The sequence below is a fragment of the Mobula hypostoma genome, chromosome 8 (genome assembly GCF_963921235.1).
Source record: "Mobula hypostoma chromosome 8, sMobHyp1.1, whole genome shotgun sequence".
Lineage (NCBI taxonomy): Eukaryota > Metazoa > Chordata > Chondrichthyes > Myliobatiformes > Myliobatidae > Mobula > Mobula hypostoma.
In genome coordinates, this window is record NC_086104.1 from 71,695,972 (window position 1) to 71,719,960 (window position 23,989).

The 23,989-nt window shown below is 39.6% G+C and overlaps 1 protein-coding gene across 2 annotated transcripts in view; it reads left to right on the plus strand.

Moving 5' to 3' along the window:
* meis1b (Meis homeobox 1 b) overlaps nucleotides 1-23,989 on the plus strand; it is a 211,046-nt gene that overhangs the window by 175,291 nt on the left and 11,766 nt on the right. For both annotated transcript variants that reach the window (XM_063056111.1, XM_063056112.1), the window contains exon 10: nucleotides 3,055-3,194. In XM_063056111.1, the coding sequence (XP_062912181.1) occupies nucleotides 3,055-3,194 (140 nt within the window). The remainder of the gene's footprint in view (nucleotides 1-3,054; nucleotides 3,195-23,989) is intronic.

Sequence of the window (23,989 nt, forward strand, 5' to 3'; positions counted from 1 at the left end):
CTCCACAATCTCCATCAGCACAGGAGCATCGCAAGGCTGTGTGCTTAGCCCCCTGCTCTTTTCACTTTATTCTTATGACTGTTTGACTAAACACAGCTCCAATGCCATATTTAAGTGTGCTGAATCAAAGGTGATGCTGAATCAGTATATAGGAAAAAGATTGAAAATCTGGCTGAGTGGTGCAACAACAACAACCTCTCACTCAATGTCGGCAAGACCAAGGAGCTGGTTATTGACTTCAGGAGGAGGAAATCGGAGGTCCATGAGCTAGCCCTCATCAGGGGATCAGAGGTGGAGAGGATCAGCATCTTTAAATTCCTCAGTATTATCATTTCTGAGGATCTGTCCTGCGTTCAGCACAAAGTAGCACCTCTGCTTTCTTAGAAGTTTGCAAAGATTTGGCATGTCATCTAAAACTTTGTCAAACTTCTGTAGACATGTGATGTGATGGAGAGTATATTGACTGGCTGCATCGCAGCCTGGTGTGGAAACACCAATGCCCTTGAATGGAAAATCCAACAGAAATAGTGGATACGGCCGAGTCCATCACAGGTGAAGCCCTCCCCACCAGTGAGCACATTGACACTGAGCACAGTCACAGGAAAGAAGCATCCATCGTCAAGGATCTCCACTGTTCAGGCCATGCTCTCTTCTCATTGCTGCCATCAGGAAGAATGTACAGGAGCCTCAGAACCCATACCACCAGCTTCAGAAACAGTTATTACACCTCAACCATCAGGTTCTTGAACCAGAGAGGATAACTTTACTAAACTTCTCTCACCCCATCACAAAACTGCTCCCACAACTTATAAACATCCTTTCAAGGACTCTTCATCTCATTTTCCGGATATTTATTGCTTATTTATTTGCTGTTGTTACTATTATTTTCTTTCTGTATTTGGACATTTTGTTGTCTTTTGCATGTTAGTTGTTTGTTGGTACCGTTGGGTGAGGTCTTTCATTGATTCCATTGTCTTTCTTGTGTTTACTGTGATTGCCACAAGAAAAACGAATCTCGTAGTTGTATATGTTGACATGGATGTACTTTGATGATAAATTTACTTTGAACTTTGAACTATTGCAGCATTAACTCTTTTTTCCTCTTGATTTCTCTTCTCTGTAGAAGAGCAGTGTTTTGCCAAGAATTTTTCTTTGTAATGTTCTTTCCAGGTTGCTTTTATGTTAGATTATGTGACACAGGAGCACCTAGTCCAGATGGGATGGATATATTTGAGATTGCTGAGGGAAATAAGGGAGAAAGTTGCAATGACCCAACGATTATCTTACAAACATCCAACGATTCATGACCTGAGGTCTATTACAAACTTCTTTGAAAGGGTAAAGGGATGAACCCAGTAGCCATCTATCAGTCAGTTTAACTTAACTGGTTGGGAAAGTGATAGAAAAAAAAATCTGTGATTCATTAGGCAAGGTATACATTCAACCTCACTAAATGCATGGACTGTTAAACTAGGCTTCTTAGGTAACTGTGGCACAGAAGGGTCAAAGGACGTCTAAACTGTCTCAGTCTTTTTTCCTATTGTTCATGTGGGGAAGTAGCATCTGACCATTTTCTGATTGTCCTTAATGGCCCAAGCGTGTTTAAATCAGAGATTCCACTCAACTATGTAAGTTGCTTTTATAGTTAAAAACTAGTTGTAGTGCATTAGAATTGCAGAATTTAACGGTATGTTAGGGCTAATACATTATTAAGATTTATTTCTGAGTAAGATATTTTAAAAAGTTATAGGAAAGTGTGGAAGTAGCATCTGCGGCTTTTACTTCCTCCAACCTTTAATGCACGTGTCAGTGTATTGAAACATAACACATTGATTTAAAATAACCGCAACAGTGTGAATAAATGTAAACATATTAATGTGTCAACCAGTGCAGAAAATGAGCTCCATTGCAGATCAGAACTGTATCATTTTCCATTTTAAAATGGATCTTTACCTATATTGCATTCCACAATGTTTCTGCTGATGCCAAGCCCTTCTGCACTTCGTATTTTGAACGGGTGTTTTTCTAACAAAGTGGAAGTATTAGATCCTCTTCCATTCAACTGAAAGAAAATAAAGGAGAAAAAATAAAGAAAAGTTGGTGACTTAAGAGTTGAATTTCCAACTCAGCTGAATCAGTTTGGGATCGCCACATGGGTTTCGGTTAATTTAACTAACTTTTGCCCCCTACATCTCCTGTACAAGCTTGACATAAAGTTGAATGCCAGGCTTCCCACAGATTACTGCATCAGTCCATATTTTAAACTGTCTTCTAAAGAAGCTCAGTTATTTACACTTGGAGAATGTCTTTTATTTTTTGCTATCGATGCTTTGTCTGGAAGGATTTTGTGTTGATTTTTTTTTTGTAAACTCGGCTGCAAACTGTTGCCGAAAATGGGAGTTAGAAGGTGAGTGGTTGTATACCAGTGACCTCTGTTTGACCCTAAGCTTTACATAAAGAGTAGGGGTGGAAAAGACAGAAGCTTTAACTGGAATGCCTTGTGCTGGTCTCCCTCAGCAGTAATAGTCAGTGGTGATTAAAACTCCAGACATGCCCTTTTATTTTTTTCATCTTATACCACCATCACAGTTCATTTTCTTAATACTGGGCTTTAAATGGAGTTAGTAGTGTAGAAGGAGTGGGACAAAGGGGAGATTCTTCCCTAATTAGGTGAGGCAACAGATGCTCATGTGAGCGACATTTCTTTATCGGTGCCAATTATTTTGTCTTGAAAGAGAAGAGAGAGCAGTGTCGAGCATTGTTTCCTAGAAAGTCTAATTATTGCCCTCCCTAAAAGATGAAATGGAAATGTCCAGCTGCGGCAAAAAACAGAAGGAATAAATCAAGATCTGAAGCACTGTGCTCACACTCACAACAGGCCAGGAAAGGTTAGAAGGGTCTTGAAGGAAACAGCAGGCGAGGAAAAGTCACGTGTAAATCACAGAATCTACCCGGGATCCATTTCTTACGTCACCGCTGAAGGTTATCAGTATTTTAGTTGGTTCTTTTTAGCTCCTTCTTCAAAGTAATGCTCTCTTTTTCTCCTTCACACAGGTTCATAAATGCCAGGAGAAGGATAGTCCAGCCGATGATTGACCAATCTAATCGAGCAGGCAAGTCCCCAGTAGTAACTGTATTCAAGTCGCGCAGGCGAAAATCATCCTCAAGCCATTCACTGGGAGAGCCATTATCTGGTAAATAACTTGATAATGAATGCTGGGAGTGACTGACCACTAAATTAATGTAGGACTGTACTGTCATAACAAAACTAATCAGTTTACCTTCTAAGATATGTTTCAACTTTTTAAATATATACATACTTTTTAATTGATTGATACCTTTGTCATTCTCAGATCCCAGTTTCAAGGGGACTTAAAATAAACCAAATGGAATAGCCATTAACAGATTCATGGATTGAATTTTAGAATTTTCCTTCCCAGCTTTACTCTCTGCTACTATGACAACTTCCTGGTGCATGGCTTGGTGTGGATTTGCTATGAACTTTTATTATCTGTCAAAAATGGTGATGATGCTTCGGAAACACAGCAAAGTTGGAAGTAACCTTCTGAGTAACTTGATGTTCCTATGTAACTAATAGGTGCTTGTTTTCTAAAGCTAGCTTTAACTAACTGGTTCAGGCTTGGAGTTCAGGTGTGCTGGTAGAAGAGGAATTCTTTCATTACTAAACACTTTCTCCATTTTTCCTTTTTAATTTTTTAAGAGCTCTGACTTATGAAAGAAGGCTTGGATTACTTCTCTCTTGAGCTAGAATTTCTGTTTTGCTTTCAGTAACCTTTCAGGAGAAGGAAAAGATGTATTTTTAAAAAATGTCTTGTCACATGTTTTTAATGACATTGTTATTGCAAAATTCATTGACATCTAACATAAACAAACTTTATTCCTAACATCTTGCCATGTTGGCAGAGTGGTTAAGAAGATGGGCTTGAGGTTAAAAGAATGAATGCTCACATGGTTCATGTGGGTTTGAGCTCTACTTCTGGTAATTAGGCACAAGTATTGTTTCTGCTTGTGGTAATAACTTGCAACAGTCCTTTGTAAACAACGGTTGATGTTAGATCAAATATTAAGGTTACATTTCTTAACTAAAGCTATAAGGGGATTTTGGAAAAAGAGGGGCAATAGAAAGTTAGGTAGAGATCAATCAAGATCTCGGCAAATGATGAAACAGACACAAGGGGGCTATGTTGTCCACTCTTCTTCCTATGTAACTAGCAAATTGACAAAGAGGTTGTGATTACTTTGGGAACACAGCAAAGTTTTAAAATTATTATCTGAGGCAGTGCATGATGTGACTCAATAACTAAAGGTTGCCCTGTTTTCTATAATTCTCAAGCTTAAATAATTTGTCTGAAATTATTTTTTTCTCCACTATTTTATTAGAGGTGTGAAAACAAGTTTACTAAAGCAGTTTATGGGTGTTACATATGGAAGTGGAGACAAAGAGGTAACCTAGATGTGAAGCCAAATGATATGGGCAAAGTCCTGAATGAATATTTATCTGTTTTCAACAAGGCAAAGGCCAGCAAAGATAGTGAGTTCAGGGAGAGTTACGGAGTGATGTGCAGCAGGCTAGTATTGAGAAGAAAGATGTTAGATGTCAAGAAGTGCATTGGGACTGATGGTCACCAGTGCTAGATAAGCGCAATCACAGGTTTCCATGGGAACCAAGTGAGAAGATGGCTGGGCTCTGACAGAGTTTTTGCAAGTTTGTTTCTGGGGAAATTTCTAGAGGAACTCCAGTGGGATAGGAGTTACAGTATACTGTATACACTGGTAATGACAGGTGCTGCTACAGGATAGTCAGCATCGCTTTGTGTAGGGAAAATCCTGCCTCACTAATTTGATTAAGTTTTTGAGGAGGTAACAAAGACTGATGAAAGGAGGGCAGATGACACTGTCGATATTGACGAGTAAGGCATTTGACAAGGTTTCACATTGTAGGTAGGCTTGTGGGCATGTGGGATCCAAGGCATTTCGCTAATTAGATCAATGTCTCGACAAAATGAATCTCAGAGAAGTACATGGTGACGTATATGTACAAACGTTTGTACTTTAAAGTTTGACTTTGGAACTGTGAAAATTGATTTGGTGATGGGAGGCAGAGGATGGTGGTGGAAGGAATGGAAATTTGTAATTAGTGGGATATCACAGGGATCAGTGTCAGAACCTTTGTTGATTGCAACATACATTGCAATATTATGTCATTGCAGATTGATAGGTTCTTGATTGGACATGGCATCAAAGGTTATGGGGAGAAGGCCGGGAAATGAGGTTAAGGAGGAGATAGAAAAAAAAGGATCAGCCATGATTGAATGGCGGAGCAGACTCGATGGGCCAGATAAGAGCAGAATTAGGCTATGTCTTATGGTCTTGTATCAAAAACAAGAGGGCATAGGGTTAAGGTGAAAGGAAAATTACAAGGGTGAGTTGAGAGAAAACAGGAGGCAGTCAAGTCAGATATGATCACAATGTTTGAGCAGTATTGAGACAGAGGCATAAGTAGGCAAGGAGAGTGACATCATGCAGGAAAATGGGATTAGTGTAGATGGGCACAAAGATCAGCATGAACATGGGCTAATTGGCCCTTCCTGTGCTGTGAGACTCTGACTCTTTTACAAATATGCTGGCATTTATTTGTAGCATCCTCGCTACTCATAACTTTTAAAGTGAATGAAAATTCTTTTTTTCCTGACCATTCCCTTCTTTAAGATTTTAAGATTGTTATCTGGGTCTGAGGAAATGCAATAAGTGCAACTCTGAAAGTTAGATACTAACACCACATGGGAGAACCTTGGCCATTTACAATATACATGGACTCTGCTCGCGTTGCTTTAAAGCAGGGGTTCCCAACCTTTTTTATGCCATAGACCAATGCCATTAAGCAAGGGGTCCGTGGACCCCTGATTAGGAAGCACTGTTTTAAAGCACTGGATTGAAGTTGAGCAATTTGAAGTATGGAAAGCTGTTGAGGTGTGGCTCCAAGGATCACTGGAATTTCATCGCAGAAGTTATGTACTTCACAGCTAAGCCCAATCTTGCTCTTGCCATCTGTTACGCTTGGGGACTTTCCAATCATGGGTGCCCCCTAGGAGCTGAAATCTTTACTGACTTCCATGTCATGCCCTCTACCCAGGGGACTAAAGGCCACTTTATTGTCCCTGTTGCCGCATCGCTTCCAGATTCATGCTGTGGAACGTTACACACTAAGGATCAAACCTAGAACTATATTGCTTAGCTTCAGAAACTTTATACCAACTGAATCATCAAGGACTTTAAATCAGTAAAGTTGAAATATTTGGTCATCAGCTCACATGTTCGTTGTAGTGCTGATAAAGCCAGTAAATCAATTGCTACAAGAAGCATGTAAAATGAAGACCAGATATTTCAACATTATTGGCATAAGAAACCTCAGTAATTTAATTTTTTTGTAACTGACCCACTTAGTTCAGTTCAGCTGTTTTACTTTGGGTGACGTGACAGCAGGCAGAATGAAATGGCATCAGTTCATGAATTCTGCACTCTATAAATCTCACACCTAAATGATTCACAGACATTTACCTCATCTGCACAGGATTCATGGATACCTTCTGTTTTCTCTTGCATCAGAGCAACTTGTGTCAAGATATTGATGGATCTTGATATCACAGAGTACTCACAATTCATCCCTTTCCATTCCAGTCAGCAGTACAGTATAAATGAACCCCTTTTTTTAAACACCAGAATACAGGTTGGATTTCAACTCACAGATAAGAAATTTTTGCTCCTCCAGGGAATTTTTAGTGGGGATGAAGCCAGGGGTATTTTTCAAACTTGTTTTCTCCACTTTCCCTCCACTCTATGCCTTGAGGAACATATTAACATATCAAAGTTCAAAATAAATTTATTAACAAAGTACATGTCATCATATACAACCTTGAGATTTATTTTCTTGTGGGCATATTCAATAATTCTCTAGTAGAATAATAACCATAATAGTATCAATTAAAGACCGCACCAACTTCGGTGTTCAACCACTGTGCAAAAGAGAACAAACTGAGCAAATACAAAAATAAAGAAATAATAATAATAAATAAATAAGCAATAACTATTGAGAACATTAATTGGAGAGATCTTGAAAGATAGTCCATAGGTTGTGGAAATATTTCAATGATGGGGCAAGTGAAGCTGAGTTAATTTATCCCCTTTAGTTCAAGAGTCTGATTATTGAGGTGTAATAACTTGCTCCTATACATATTCTTAGAACAAGGCAGTTGGCAATTAATTTGAGAAGGTCTACTCAATACCTTTGTCTTCCCTATATGTTTTCTGACATTGTTATGGCCAGCTACCAGATTCCTGGTGGAATTTCAAGGTGCCTTTGCAAAACTGCAGTAGTCTGGGCACCTACTATTATTTGGGAACTGACTCTGGTGACAGATGCATGCAGCAGTACCAAAACCAGGATCATCAGTCAGGATCTAATCTCATCCAGGGGCAAGTTGTGAGCGACTTGAGGGAAATTTCTCGGGAGCTTAAAGCCAGGTCGAGCAGGAACTGTGGAAAGAGGAGCAAAACATAGAGCAGATCAAATCTGTTGAAATTAGATAAGAAAGCAGATAAACAATCTTCAACTCCACTCCCCATCTCTATTCAATTATCCATTTATATGCTTAGAGGAAGAAAACCTTATAATCTTATTCTTAAATTCATTCAGTGGTTGAATAAGCTGGAGAATTCCAATATATGCAATGTACTGAATCTAGAAATTTCTCCCCATCTTCATCCTTTGTGCTGATACTGTGACTCCTGCCTGGTTCTATACTTAATAGCCAGAAAAATGTGATCATCAGCATCAGTCTCGTTTAAATCTTCTTAACGGATGGTGATCACCTGGCATTCTTCTCTCCAGAGAATAATGTTCCGTTCTGCTTAATTTCTCATTGTAAGATAATCCTCACATCCCACGTATCAGCCAGGTCATGGATTTCAAGCAGATTGCATTCAAGTGTTAAAGACCCCACTCTTCTTTACCCACCTTTTTGCTTCATTTGCCTTGGGGCTGAATTCCATAAGAAGCTCCCTGTTTCTCCCATGCTCTAACCACTACCTCTACAATCTGAACCTTTCTACAGTCACTCTGAATACTAGGAAGCTGCTGAATTATTTGGATATTGCTTGGCCACTTAAATACTTCAGTCTTATTATTACAATACAACCAGTCTGATTGTATATTGTGATTGCTTTGCCCCGATATGTTCATGTGAACTTCTCTAACATCATTGACTTCGAACTTTGGTGAACTCGCTGGTTCAGGCTTTCCCTGCTTTCATTGCTGGTGGTCATTCCCGGAAACGATAGCACTTGAATTCCCTCCTGAAATTTCCAACTCCTTAAAACTTGAAAAGCTTTTGGTCACTTGCCCTAATAACCCATTGTGTGACTTGGCATCAGTTTTCGTCTGGAGACTCACTCCTGTGAAGCCTCACAGGAGTTACAATGCAGTAGACATATACAGAAACTACTACGTTAGTGCAAAGTGTCAGTAGAGAACACATCCCATTGCCAGCTTTCCCTATTCTCCAGCGTAACTGGTGCTTCTGATGGCTCCTTGCTGCAGATGTTGGTTGTCCTTTGGTTATCTCAGCAAATGTCCATTTTCCACATGCTGAATGAAGAGGTCACCAAGACCCGGGAGGCTTCAGAGTCCAATGCAAACCCATTGCCCACCTGAACAGTGAGGGTGAATGAACATCAGGCAGGAGGGGTAACCCCTGCAGGTTTTCCCTTACCCTCATTCCTAGGGACCCCAATACCATTTCTGGAACTCCCACTGCTCTCCCAGCTGAGATTGTGCCAGTTCAGCAGTGAACAGTAATCCAATCTGGGACCTCTTGTATGGCTTATTTATTTATTGATTTATCGGGATACAGCATGGACCATGCCCTTCTGGCCTTCGAGCCATGCTGGCCAGCAATTTCCCCAATTTAACCCTAGCCTAATCAGGGGACAATTTATAATCACAGATTAAGATACCAACCGGTACATCTTTGGACTGTGGGAGGAAACCAGAGCACTTGGAGGAAACCCATGTGGTCATGGGGAGAATATATAAACTTACAGGCAGTGGTGGGAATTCAACCCAGGTTGCCTGTACTGTAAAGCATTGTGCTACGCTGCCGTGCCCTCTGCTAATTACACCCTGCTTTTCTTATTGGGAAGGGGTGGAGGAGCAGAACAAGATGATTTCAAAATTTTGTAGATATCTACAGAGTTTCAATTGTTGCAGTGATTCAAATTAATGTTGCACTAGCTTTAATACCTTCTGAAGTGTACTCCTATGTGGTCAGATATAAGGAATCAAAACTATTTTTACAGAAGTTGCTTAAAGAGTTTTTTTTACAATGTGTTCTTGGGTTTCCTTGTAAATGCCACCTCTAACTGGGCTAGAGTCTGCTTAACCCCTCACAGGCCTGTGCCCCCGCCCAATGAACTCAGATGCTATGATATGCAAGATTAGTGCCCACGGTGATTTGATCTGTTACTTCCTCTCTCTTCTTGTGGAGAGGGACTGAACATCTCCTCAAAAGTACTGTATTGAAATTGTGAGCTTGCTGTGTGGAGGGCAACTGCCCTGAACCTGTGGCCTGAGTCTTTGTTTTTTTTTAATATATCTGTGTATGTAGAGTGAGACAGTTCTAAAAACAGCATTTTTATGGAAATTCTTTTCCAGATGGCATGTATTTTAGTACGTGTAAAAAAATATGGAAAGTAAACCCAGCCTTGCGTGTTTTCAGAGGAAAAGAATTGCTAGCCTCATGGAGAAGTATGCAATAATGGTGGTGTGGTAACTCCTTATTCATAATGATATTTATTAATTGTCTTTACACAAAGAAATAGCCTGCACATAACCATAAGGAAACGTACTTAAAGATCTGGATATTTGAGGACGTAAAATTATCTCTCTCAAGGAGGCAGAGATGGGTTCTTGGCTCAGAAAAATATTGATGTAGAGCTCGCTAGCCACTTTGATCAGCTTAGGCTGGTGTAGTTCTGGTGGTAGTTTCCTTTGTCGCTTCCTTCTTTTCACTCCTAACCTTTCAGAGTGATTTAATGAGATGAGAAGTTCCCCCAGAAACTGCCAGCAACTTGAAGGAAGTCATGCCGTAACGGAATGTGTGCCTGGAGCCAAGTTGTGTCCCAGTAGTATCCTGCCCCTGAGAGGTTGATTGCCAGCTGGAGAGAGGCACAGAAGTACAGTACATGGGATGAACCAGACCTGGTTGTGGAATATATCTTTCCAAGTGTCCAAGTAGCACTGCTAATAGAGGACATGGTCAGAGTCAGGGTAACTGGCCAGGAGATGTAGAGAACTGCTATAGTATCAATCGTTGAGTAGGATTAGAACTTTTAGAGCTGGGAGTCATGTAGAATAACATGATTGGAAATAGATTCAGGAATAAACCACACATCTCTCTAACCTGCTTCATGATTCATTTGGAACTTGATTGACTTGGTTCCTCATTCCCACTTGGGCAACCCTGTCCAACTGTGCAATTGTTCAATGAGCATACAGACATTTGCCAGTCACATGCTTGCATGTATGCCATGACTGAGCATCCACAGCCTTCTGGAGAATAAAGTTGCAGGGATTCCAGACCCTCCAATTGAAGAAATTCCTCCTCAACTTAGAATAGATCACACCTCATTCTTCTAAATACTGACAGCAAGGGCTCTCCTAACTCAATCCATTCAATGACATAATCCTCTCAGCCCAGAAATCAGTTTTGTTTGGATTTAAAACTCTTCTCAAGTCTCAGATGCCCTTGTTTTGATTCTGATGCTTCCACTTTTAATCTATATTCGTTAACCACTGTAGTTAACTATGGATCTGCTACTTTTCAAGAGAAGCTTTCATTCCACAAGGGAATGAATATTCACTGAGAACATTGAGAGTAATTATTAATTACTCTTTTGAATGCTGGGCATTACCTTTCTACTTTCATATCTTGTAATAAATTAATTTCAAGTTGACCCAGCAATATTAGTGAAGAATGAACTGCAACATCCTATTTATGTGGTGAATTTTCTCATTATGGTGGAGCTCTACTACATATAAAAGACCATTCACCTTGTTGAGTCAATGTCATCCCTTTCAAAACATTTTCCATTTGGTTGCACTCTCTGCCTTTGCTCTATATCTTTGGAGCAATTTCTGCTTCAGTTATTATTCCAATTCCCTTTGGAATCTTACTATAAAACTTGTATCCTCATTTTTCATATTTTCTTATGACATGGATCAAAGCCTTTCAGCCCGTTGAATCTATGCCTGCATTCTCATCAGTCTGACTGCCCCACTGAACTCCCTGTAACCCATTCTCACTCACATGCCCATCAGCTCTTCTCTGATGCATAGGCCTTCCACCTACACCAGACGAAATATACAGGGGCCCATTCAATCTATCTCTGAGATGCTGGAGGAAGCCAGACACCTGGAGAAAAAGTGATCATGTGCAAACTCCAAGCAGACAGCTCCAGAGTTCAGGCTCAAACCTGGGTCCTTGAAGCTTTATAGCAGTAGCACTGATGTTGTGCCATTATTCCATCTTCATCACTGCTCTAACAGGGAGCAGATTCTGCTCTTAATTGGATATTTTGTGAAATAATTTCCCTCTTGTCATCTCCAACTACTTAACCATTCTCCTTGAAGCTCTGTCCATATATTATCCTTTCTTCACCCACCAGAATCTGATGCTCACTATTAAGTTTGAATATCCCCACTAAATTTCCTCTTAGACTTTTATACCTTTAAAAATAAACAACAAATAAAAGAGCCAGAAGCATATGGACTGTATCATTGATGTAGCTCATCCTTGACCTCTTCAGAATTCTAATGCATAATAAAATGGCCAATTCCCTTCTTGCATTGATTTTGGTGTTTTTGGCAAGGATGTATAAAGTATTTTTACATGATCACTTGTGAACCTCAGTCCTGGATTAGAAAGAATCCAATGAAAATGGCAGCACAGTAAAGGTCTTTGATCATATCAACAAGAGGGAGTGTCCTGTCCTATCCAAATTAATGGACTGGTTGTCAAGTTGATTGGGCTGAAGTCCAAATGTCTAAAAGCAGCACTACCAATCAACAACTTCACAAGGAGCCTTTCATTATGAGCTGCTTGCAATGGCACCTATGCCTACACCAGGGAGAAACCCAATTATGAACTGTTCAATTCTCCACAAATATGAGGTCATTCAAAACTCTGCCGTCTATTTCATAAATTGTGCTGGTTCCTACTCATCCACTACCCTCTTGATTTTCCAATAAATCTCAGAAAGAAACTCAAAGGCGTTTCAATGCCATGACAGATTTTCATTGTGCTTTTGAATTGTTCACTGAACTTGAAAACATTCAATGTCTTTAATGCAAACATCTATTCTCTGTACATCTCTTGCATTATTGCATGCAGATCCATATATTGAGGCTGATGGGAAGGATATTGTGAGATATCAGATGTCATTATCACATTCTGACACTCCTTAAACCTTCTTATTCTTGGAGATGAACAAAATTTCCCTTCTATTGAACCTCAATTAACACGTTTGTTTGCCTGCAATCTTCTAAAACAATTATGTCGAAAGAAATGTTTGCCTTTCTACATGCAAGCATTGAGAAAATTGGCCACATTTTGTAGATGGTTACAAATGAGTCTTGTGCGAACCATTGAAGAGGAAGCAACTTACTTGCTCACCTTTCTCACGCATTCTTTTGAAAAATATAATAAATAGTAACAATTTTCCATTCAAAAATAAATATTTTTCTCCAGTTACAGTCAATAATACAATTGTTGTTTTTGAGGAATTAATACAAATATAACTAGGGCATTTTTTAAAAGTTCTGCCATAAAGTTTGTGGAATTTTGGTAGGTTGGTTGCTGATTTATCAGCCTATGCTATTGTGATTCATATACTTTCATGTTATTACACTATACAGCAGTGCAAAAGTCTTGGGCACATATATATAGTTAGGGTACCTAAGACTTTTGCACAGTAGTATAGTAATTTTATGTATTGCACTGTACTACTGTCATAAAAATAAAACCAAATTTCATTACATATGTGAGAGATTGTGATATTGGTCGCTATTGTAGACTGAGAGTGGGAAGTGAGCAGGAAGATGGGAATCATAGTTAGCTAAAGGGGAAGGGAGAAGAGAGGAAGTGGAAAGCACCAGAGAGACCTCTGTACGGATCAATAAACCAATTGTTTGGAACCCAATGACCTTGCTTGGCGTCTCAGAGCTGGGTATGTCTGCACCCAAGCCACCCCCACCCCTCTGGCACTCCTTCTCTGCCACCTGTCCCACACTCTTCCCGCAGTGCTCCACTCTCACCAATCTCAACATCCTTTGCTCCTGCCAGATTTACTAACTCGATCTCCACTCCACGTTGACAAATAGTCTTACTCTCTCTCTCTTTCTCTCTCTCTCTCTCTCTCTATATATATAAAATGTCTCTATCTCTCTATATCTCTATCTCTCCATCTCTCTCACATATACATCTGACTTCTGCACAGTACTATATATCCACTATCAAAATGTGAGCCCTTATGCAAATAATTTATGTGAGTTATTCCATTCATATAGAAAATAGCCTTTGATAGTTTGCAGAAGGTATATTTCACTATTCAAATTGATTATAACTCAGTAGGGAAAAAGTCCAAATCCAGCACATTCTTGAGGTTGTATCTTGAAATGGGTGATGAGTTCTAGTCACAGAAGCACAAGAGAGACATTTCGGGAAAGATAGGTACAAGAAGATCTGGGGTAATCTTGGAGATTTAAGGAAGTTGGTTGTAGTGAAAGACTGGATCACCTTGGCTTTTTGGAATCAAATGAAGACAAATACAAGGGAAACTTAGACATTTAATAAGCAGAACAGATTACTTCAATATACAGCTGTCTATTAAGTCAAACTCCAATTGTTGGTTTGAGGACCTAGGCAAATGTTGTTGGTAGCCCAGTTCAATTTTGGTTTCACTGCCCGAATGTGTTACATTTGCTGATACTGGTTATTAGGTATGTTCCTTGAAATTCTTTGGCATGATATCCTGACCTAGAAATGGCTCTACCCGAAGTTTGCAATGTGAAAGTTGCACAAGGGAAGAGATCTTCAAATGCAAGGTTTGCAGAACAGTGTTGCCATGTTCCTTTGTGTAATACTGCATGGGAGCTGACATTGTTAGCTTCACCTTGATGTTCTCTGCAACCATGCAACCACACGGCACTCTTTCATGTGGAATAAGCAAACTGGTCCAAGGTATTGTATTTATGGTTACAGGAGATCAGAGATCCAAGTAAGGACAAAGAATTCAGTTTGAGCATTGGCCTTTTTTCATCTTCAGGGGATGCAGGGTTAGTAAAAGCTCTTTCCTCTCTGAATAAATAGGAGGTTCTGTTTATCAGGCAGATGAGTTTAAATATCACAGTACAGGTAAGTTTTGTGTGTTACAATTTTCTTACTATCATTTGAACAAATAAGTTAGATAACCTCTTTACCATGCAAATCCAGTTTTAACGTCATCAGTGTGCAACTGCATGTTCATGATTATCATTCCTGTTTTATTTATTGTAAATGCAATAGGGTTTTCTTTATCATTTGGAATGAATAACTGAGCTCTCTTGTTGGTCGTGGAATTTAAAACCAAGGAAAAAAAATAGAAAACAGAAACCAGAAAATGCTACAGAAATAAAAACAGAAAACATTTCAAAATAATCAATAAGCCAGGCAGTACCTGTGGAGAGAGAAACAGAGTTAATGTTTGAGATTGATGGATGTGAATTGTGGGAGATGTAGCTATTTGCAGATAGTACAGACTTACAGTATCCATTTCAATCCATCTGGTCTGTCCCTATCCTTAAAATGTTAGGGAGATTTGTTTGGGAAATATGACACCAGAAACGGGCAACTTACTTTCCTTGAAATTGGATTTCATCTGTGCATAGTGTTATAAATGGGTACTTTTGTAGCACAAAAATAAAATCAAATGCCTCCAAAATCAAACTGAGGTACAGTTGCTCTATCAGAGTACGATTCTGAGTAACTTGCAAACACTTCTCATTGGACAGACAGCAGCAATGGCATTCACACCCACCCCCAATCCAAAATCAGGAGTGAGAGAAGAGAGTATGGGGGGGGGGGGAAGGAGTTTAGTGATGCATGAATTCCCCCCCCCCCACACACACACACACACACCCCCTTCCAACTTCCTGAGCATGGAGCTGATTGTGCCCCATATAGGTATCCAGGTATTCCAAGGCTCCAAGATTAGCAGCTGGCATTCACAGAGCCTCAACCTGCACCAAGCTGATGGCACTGATCTGTAACATATAAAACTGATATCCTGGGAGGAACATTTGAAACCACTTAACTTTCAGCAAGTTCTCTAGTTCTCTACTTTTCATTCAGCATGTGCACTCCTCATTGGACAGTGTGTTAATTACAGAGCCCAGAAGTCATGAACTATTGATCCAAATTCCGCCAGTGAGTACATGGGCACTGAATAATTTGATGACATCGCCTTAGCAAAATCTGAGGGGGAAATGACATCAGCAGGAGGGTGAATCATGACAGGAAATGCATAATCCAATTCACTATATAGACAAAAACTTAACAAGAAATGCCTAAAGCACTTCAAAGCATGCACAAAATCATGTCATATGGGGTAATCTTGCATAAAAAAGCCACAATTTTTGTTAATTCAGTTTTAGGCTACAAACCCCAGGCATGGTATTGAAACAACTAATGATATCATTAAAAAGCAGTTAGAGTGTTACTGACAGCCCACATCACACTCACTGCATGCAGAAGTGCAATCAACTAAACCAACAGAATGTTGAACTCAGCTGCTCTCATAGCAACTTAGTGTAGTGCCTGCAGTGTAGTAAAACTGTTCAAAATACAGTATTTCATTGAAACATGAACAAGGTATGATATAAATGCAGTAAAGGACACTGATCCTAACCCATCCAAAAACATTTAGAGTTTAGTAAGAATATTCTTGGAACAAAGAGGCTGAGAGTTTTATAAAATGAATTACAGGGTATAGAGCTTGAAGGTTCTGTGATTTTAGTATTTCATGCTTAAAAGATCAGAATTGGAGGAATACAGGTACAGTGTGATTTAAAGCTATAGTTACAGAAACGGGAACAGGTAAGGCCAAAGAATAATTTAACACAAGAATTTTAAAGCTGGGGCGTTATTTAACTTGGATAATTTAGTGGAAGCTATGATTATTCTGCTTTGATAACTTCAGACCTTGAAATCTTTGTCCATTCCTAGATAAATTGTAGGAGTGGGAAGACAGGTTTAAAACTGCTAAAGGAGAAAAGTTATCATGAATATGAGGACGTAATTCTTCATTCACAGAATAATCATTCTAAATAATCTCCCCAGAGTATTATGAATCAATTCTGTGCAAAGATAGTGCAACTTTAGGATCCCCCTGAAGGGAACACTTAAAATGGACCAATGGTCAAGCCTATTCATAAATATCATCTTGCGAGGGGAAGGTTTCAACATGAGGGCTAAAGCCCAAAAGTATTTGTTTTATTGTATCCGCATTGTTATTTAATACAAGGATACATTTGAACAAAGGAGACTGCCTTTTTATTTAACTTGGCAGTAGGCCATTTCATTTCATTTTTATAATGCATGTTGTATTTGACATTTTCTTCAAGCCACGTTCCAGGCCAAATAGTTAAGAATTTAATATCATCTCAAGTTCCATCAATCCCTCAGGACTGCTTTAATAAAATGTGGAAAAAACTTAAGTCTAAATGAGCCTTTTTTTATATAAAAGAAAATTAGAAGCCCCAAAATGTTTTTTTTTTAAAGATATTACCTTCTATGGTGGTTTACCTGACCACTCACCTTAACTTTAATAGGAAAAGAAAACTCACTAAATACTGAAGTAACCACATAACAGCAGATGTTTGCTCCATGTCAGCTGTGACTCATTTCGTAGGACTGCTGCTTCTGTGTCAGAAAGTTGTGGATTCAAATCACCCTCCTGAGACTTTAGCAGAGAGGTTTAGCCCAGTGCACAAGGGAGCGCTTTAGTGTTAGTGTCATCTTTTGGAGTTGTGATGTTGTCAAAATAAAAGACCTGAAGCACAAATTTGTTAGTTATCCCTGGCCCATAGTTATTCTTTAATCAACGTCCCTGAAATTGATTATCTGCTCATTATCATTTTGCTCTTTGCCAGTGCTTGCTCTACGTTTACAATGACAACTGCCCATCATCACTAAAGATACTTGATGATTATGAAATTTTCTTTCCCATTGCGTCATCCTGCTTATGCTAAACGTGGAAAACTGAGGCAGCTTGTAAGAGTCCTTATGTACCTTATGGATTAAAATAAGTTTTGAAAGCCTGGTTTTGCATCTTTTTGTTACCTTCTTTACAAAATGGAAAGTGCATGTAAGTTGTTCTGGATACAACAGGAATTTGATAGGGAAACTTGCCTATCACAATCCATCTAATAATATTCTATTCTAGTACTTCATGTGCTAAACCAGTTACTTAACTGGTAGAAATTGTAAATATTTCCTCATCACCCGAGAACTGACACACAAAAATTGAATTGAACTTTCAAGGCCGTAAGACATAGGAGCAGAATTAGGCCATTCAGCCCAATGAGTCTGCTCTGCCATTCAATCATGGCTGATTTATTTTTCTCACACCCCATTCTCCAATAAGAAAGAGTCTAACTACCTTTGGGTTTCAATGATACCACCTTCACCACCAGCAGCAATAGTGTCTCACTATTGGCCAGAAGTTCTGCCGCACTAATACGGTAATGGGGAACCTGTAGGAGATGACGCATGTTTTGATGCCATTCCACCATGCAAAAGGCACAAACAAGGAGGAAGGTGCCAAGACCGACACTTGCCTTTGGGATTGTCATTCCAACAACACTAAGATAACTCAGTGGCAAGTTGCTTAGCTAGGCTCCCCATTCTCCACCATGCAGATACATTCCATACATTACTGGTAGTAATGTGCACCGTTTACTAAATAACCCCAGCCCTACGCCAGTGACTTGCAGTCAAAAGTCTAGGCTGACGCTCTCACAGAAGAGCAAGAAAATTAGACCTAGCCCACAGGAAAATACTTATCTTCCATTGTAATATATTACAATCACACTCCTATTGGTGGGAGCTTATTGTGTCCCAAACAGTTGCCATTTTACCCGAACTCCAGCACTTCAAAAGTATTTCACTATCTATAGAGCATTATGGGATGATCTGTCGCCACAGCTGCCCTTTATAATTACAAGCCCTTTTATTTTAATGCATTGATATTTCTTCCAGGTCTCTCCTTCCCATTTGCTCACACTGACTGCAAAAAAACATTGCTTGACGTGCTGCCAAGCATGTTGCACAAAGTATAATTATATAGGCTGCTTGCTTGTCCCAGAAGCACATTATGCTTTCTGAGACAATAAATTTTCTAAATCTTGTGGTTAGGGATTTTCACTCAGCAAGAATCCATTCGGCAATCTACAGGCCTCACAGATCACAATTTTCTATCCATTAAGATTCATGCCATGAATGAGGGGGTTCAAAACACCTACGTGGAGGGGCATGGAGTGCTGAGGAGGCAGGGAGTCTACAGAAGGACTTGAACAGATTAGGGAACTGAGCAAAGAAGTGACAGATAGAATACAGTGTACGGAAGTGTATGGTCATGCACTTTGGTAGAGGAAATAAAGGCATGGACAGTTTTCTAAATAGTGAGCAAATTCAGAAATCAGAAGTGCAAAGGGACTTGAGAGTCCCAGTGCAGAATGCCCTAAAGGTGAACTTGCAGGTAAGGAAGGCAAATGTAATGTTAACATTCATTTTGAGAGGACTAGAATACAAAGGCAAGAATGTCACGTTGAGGCTTTGTAAGACATTTGTCTGACCATATTTGGAATATTGGAAGCAGTTTTGGCCCCCATATCTGAGAAGGGATGTGCTGGCATTGGAGAGGGCCCAGAGTAGGTTTACTAGACTGACTCTGGTCATGAAAATGTTTACTTTTGCAGAGTGTGTGATGCTGCATAGACTGACATGTGAATGTTGTCTAGCTGCATGCAGGCACTGGCTACTGCGTTTTCTGAGCTGCAAATGGAATTGAGTAATCAGCTGCAAATATAGTCACTTCTGGCCTTAAAATGGCAGGAGGTTCATTGATGAAGCAGCTGCAGGTGACTGGGCCCAGAGCACTACCGTGAGAAACTGGTGCTGTGACGTCCTGTTGCAGGGGTGATTGACCTCCAGTGAACTTGACCATCTCACTATGATGCACACTGACTTCAGAACACACCTAGCTGACTTAGCTGGTGGTAACAATGTTTGTGTGGATATTTATGCTTGTAGACCGTTGTGCAGTCCCTTTGGAATGCGGCTCTCACAAAAGTGGTGTGGGACTGTATGTAGGCTACTTAAGCTCTTCTCTTGAATTTGGAGGAATGCAAACTCATTCCATTCTGGGTCGGTTAAGCTTCTTTGTGGGTTACAAATCCATAGTGATCCATATATAAACCTTTCAGTTACAAGGAATTCAAAACCCCCATCACACAGGACATGCTCTCTTCTCAATGCTACCATCAAGGAGGAGGTACAGGAGCCTGAAGACACAGGCTCCGTTTCAGCAACAGCTTCTTCTCCTCTGCATCAGATTTCTGAATGGACGATGAACCCATAAATACTACCACTCTATTTTTTTCTTCTTTTTTGTCCCTCTTTTTGCATTACTTATTTATTTTATCTATACTTATGTTTATTATTATTATGTATTGCAATGTACTGCTGCCACAAAACAACACATTTCGTGACATATGCCAATGATATTAAACCTGATTCCTGATTTTGATTTAATGTCTAACAATAAGACTAAGCCAGTGTTAAGCATCAGGTGCAGGAACATGCTGAATTCTTACCCTGTCATTGAAGCTTAAGGCTGCAATAACTGGAGTTCAACTCACCGCTTGCTGTCCCTGCTTGTCCCACACTCACTGAGGCATAACACAGAGAGCCAAATAAGCTGAATCAATCCTCACCTCAACTCCTCCACATCTGGGACGTATCCAGTGAGGTTTATGAAACCTCAGCTGTAAATAGGCACCTCATCAGGACAACCATAACCTTTAATGGGAGCTTCACATTCTCACAAACCTCTCAAGGCCTTGCATTAGGTTTTAAATGACACAGACATTTTAAGTTACCTTTAATAATTTGTAATAGTTAAATTACTTAGAGAAATAATTTGAAATAATACAGTGAAATGTAAACAATAAATATATTTTCCTATCCATTTAGCAGGGCTAGGAATCCCTATGTAAATGAATGGGATCTCCGCTCCTGCACCATGTTCTGGCTGGTATACGGTGAGAGAACTAGATTTCCCAGTGTGTTTGAGTTCTGTCTCTGGGCTCCATATGGAGCCTAGTGAGGGTCGAAGTAATGCATGTTCCAGGTTTTGTAACTCAGCAGACCCCAGACCTATGGTGGGTTTGCATTATATCTGCGGTTTTCCTCCCCGACAATGACTGAACACCTGCAAGTTCTTTCTGAGTGGCTGGCCACGGCCAGGACCAGTTGGTCCCAGAGATCAACTGTGGTATACCTGCTGCCTCTCTGATCACAGAAACCAGACTGAAACTGGGACCTTACTCCTTGCTGCTTCAGCTTCATGAGTCGTGGGGCCGTGATAATCGAAGTTGAACCAAGGTTCTGCATTGTTAAATGCAGAATCAAAGGCGGTGATGAATTGTCGGATAGAAGGGAGGATGAAAATATGGTTGGTTGTGAAACAACTACAATGTCTCAGTCATCGCCAACAAAAGCAAAGAGCTGATTATCAACATCAAAGTTGCTGGTGAACGCAGCAGGCCAGGCAGCATCTCTAGGAAGAGGTACAGTACCTCTTGACTGTACCTCTTCCTAGAGATGCTACCTGGCCTGCTGCGTTCACCAGCAACTTTGATGTGTGTTGCTTGAATTTCCAGCATCTGCAGAATTCCTGTTGTTAGCTGATTATCAACTACAGGATGAAGAAGCACAAGTCCACGAACCAGTCCTCATTAGAGGAACAGATGTGGAGAGGGTCAGTAGCTCTAAATACCTTGGCGTTGTCATATCAGTGGATTTGTTCTGGGACCAGCGCCTAAGTGCCAACACACAGAAGGCATGATAGCACCTCTGCTGTCTTAGAGATTTGCATAGAATCAGCATGTCACCAAAAACTTCTGACAGACTTTGATAATGAACAGTGGAGAGAGGATGCTAACCTGCCTGGTATGTAAAAACCAATGCTCAGAAATGGAAAAGGCTGGATAAAACCTAATACATCACAGGCAAAACCCTCCACCATTAAGAAAATCTACATGCTACACTGCCACAAAAAAAGCAGTATCATCAAAGACTCCACCTTCCAGGCCTTGCCCTCTTCTCACTATTATCATCAGGCAGGAGATACCATGCTAGCAGGGACAGGGAAATGATTACTCTACAACCAACAGGCTCTTGGATAAGGTCACGCACCACTACTCACTTTCATGGACTTTTTAACAACTCGTGTTCTCAATATTATTTTATTTGCACAGTTTGTCTTCTTTTGCACATTGGTTGCAGTCAGTGTTTGTCTGTTCATGTATAGTTTTTCCCGTAAATGTCTGCAAGAAAATGAATCTCGAGGTACTATATGGTAACATTACACATTTTGTTCATAAATTTACTTTGAACTTTGAACTTCAAGGACTTCTAACCTCAAATCAAATTAAAATGTTCTTTACTTGGCCTTCTACAGGTGGAGTATTAATTTGTTTTCCATTTATTTTCTGTTGTTTCAGCTGATCCCCCGGAAAAGAATAAGTGCTTACAAAATACAGTAGTACATAGCTGTGGCTCTGTGGATTTTGAGAAACATATTAGCAATAATATGTCGAGTTGGTTTCTGACTTCTCCTGAATGTTGACTTTGGTCATTGAGCGCTGCAGTGGTTTTGCTAAAATCCAGACTTCTAGTAAAATTAAAAAAATAAATTGCTGGAGGAACTTTACATTTGGGGGGGGGGGGGAGAGAAGAATTATTAATGTTTCTGATGAATACCCTGCATCAGTTTATAGTAGAACGCGGGAGGATATCGCGGTGCTAAATGTTGACTAATTATGTGAAGTTTTGTGACAAAAAGCCAAAGTGTTAAATGGTAGTTTTTTCTGGTAGGAAAAAGGCTACAACCCAATATTATAATTAGATACAGGCATTTGTGACAAGTAGAGAGCTTATTGCCCATCCTGAACATGGAGACAGTGTTGATGACCTACCTTCTTGAGTTAGTATGCTAAAGGTTTTTCCAAGTAAAGGATTCCTATAATTGGACTAAATGACAATGAGGGAAAAAAATGTAATTTTAGATCAGGACAATGCCCAATTTGAAGGGGAATCTGCTGATGTTCCAACTCACCAGCTAGCCTTGTCTTTCTCAGTTGTAGATTTTTTTTTTGAGGTGCTGGTAAGTCATTGCATTTTATTTCATAGATGGTACACTCTCTTGTGAATTGTGTTGGCAGTGAAAGAAAGAAATGTTCAGGATCGTGGATAGGTTGCCAGACAAGAGGGCTGCCTTGTTCCCAGGGGGATCAATCTTGCTGAGAGTTATTGCAGTTGCCCTCATCAAGTGTGGAATATTTCATTTAATTCTCGGCTTATGCTTTTGTAGATGATGGAAACTCTTTAGGGCTTCAGAAGGTGAGTCAGTTGCCACTGGATACCTTGTCTCTGGCTTGCTTTGTAGCTACAATATTTATGTGGCTCTTTAGTTAAGTTTCTGGTTAGTGGTAGCCTCTGGGTGTTTTTCTAATAACCATAAATCCAATTTCTTGCTCAAAAATGTATACTATTTCCTTTTTCAATCCCATTCAGGTTTCTTTTCCCACTTCTTAGCTGGCAATCTGCTCCAAACTCTTACCATTTTTTAATTATTTACTTACTTTAAACATTTGCAAATTTTTAAGCCAAGAAACTGTATTCTTCATGACTGGGTATAGCTAATAGATCAAAATAGGACATCTACATGAAATTACTTGCAAAAATGTTTTATGATCATGTATCTACCAGATTAGCTAAAATATATTGTCTGAATATGTAGTTATCTCACTGTTCTATGTGGGATCTAACTGTGCAAAGACTGTCCGTGGCAGTTTATTTCCGAAGTATTTCATTGGCTTTGAGGCAACCTTGGGTCATGAAAGATGTTAGTCAATTGTGTGAGTATGAAAACATTCACTTTGTAAATATTAATAGAGAGAAAACACATTTTATATTTCAACTTTAATATTTGCACTCACTGCAGACATGCTGTACAAGTGGCATTAGTTTCTCTAGCTCCAAGTTCTGTCATTCCCCTTGTAGTGTTCAAGCAGGTCACGTCAGATATGGGGGAAGAGAAGGCTATTTTGTTTTGCTTTCATAATTGGATTTAATATTTTTGTTCCACTGAGTCATAATTGAGTTTATCACTGGAAAAAAAATCAATTTTCTGAAGGGTGTGAGAATCAAAGCTTGGCCAATAATCTCAGCAATTGATTTTTGGAAGTTGGCAACTCACTGTTTCAATTATTTGACCGATGACCATCGGGTCCAACCATTTTAACATCAGGATTTGTTGACACAGTCTTCATACTTTGGTGGATTTTACTTTAGGATCATTGACTAAATAGCATGCTTTGCAGCAGCCCATGTTGGTTGAGCTCCATTTGGCCAACATTCATAGCACACTTGAAATTTCAAGGGATAGTGTCGAAATATGTCTACATTACTGTGGACTTCTTATCTGTGTAAATGTTAGTCCTGCCTTTTCCAGAATTAGCTTGTTGAACTAATACTCTAGAATTAGAAATGACCATGCTTAAATGGGGCAGTGTATTTTTAGATATTACACT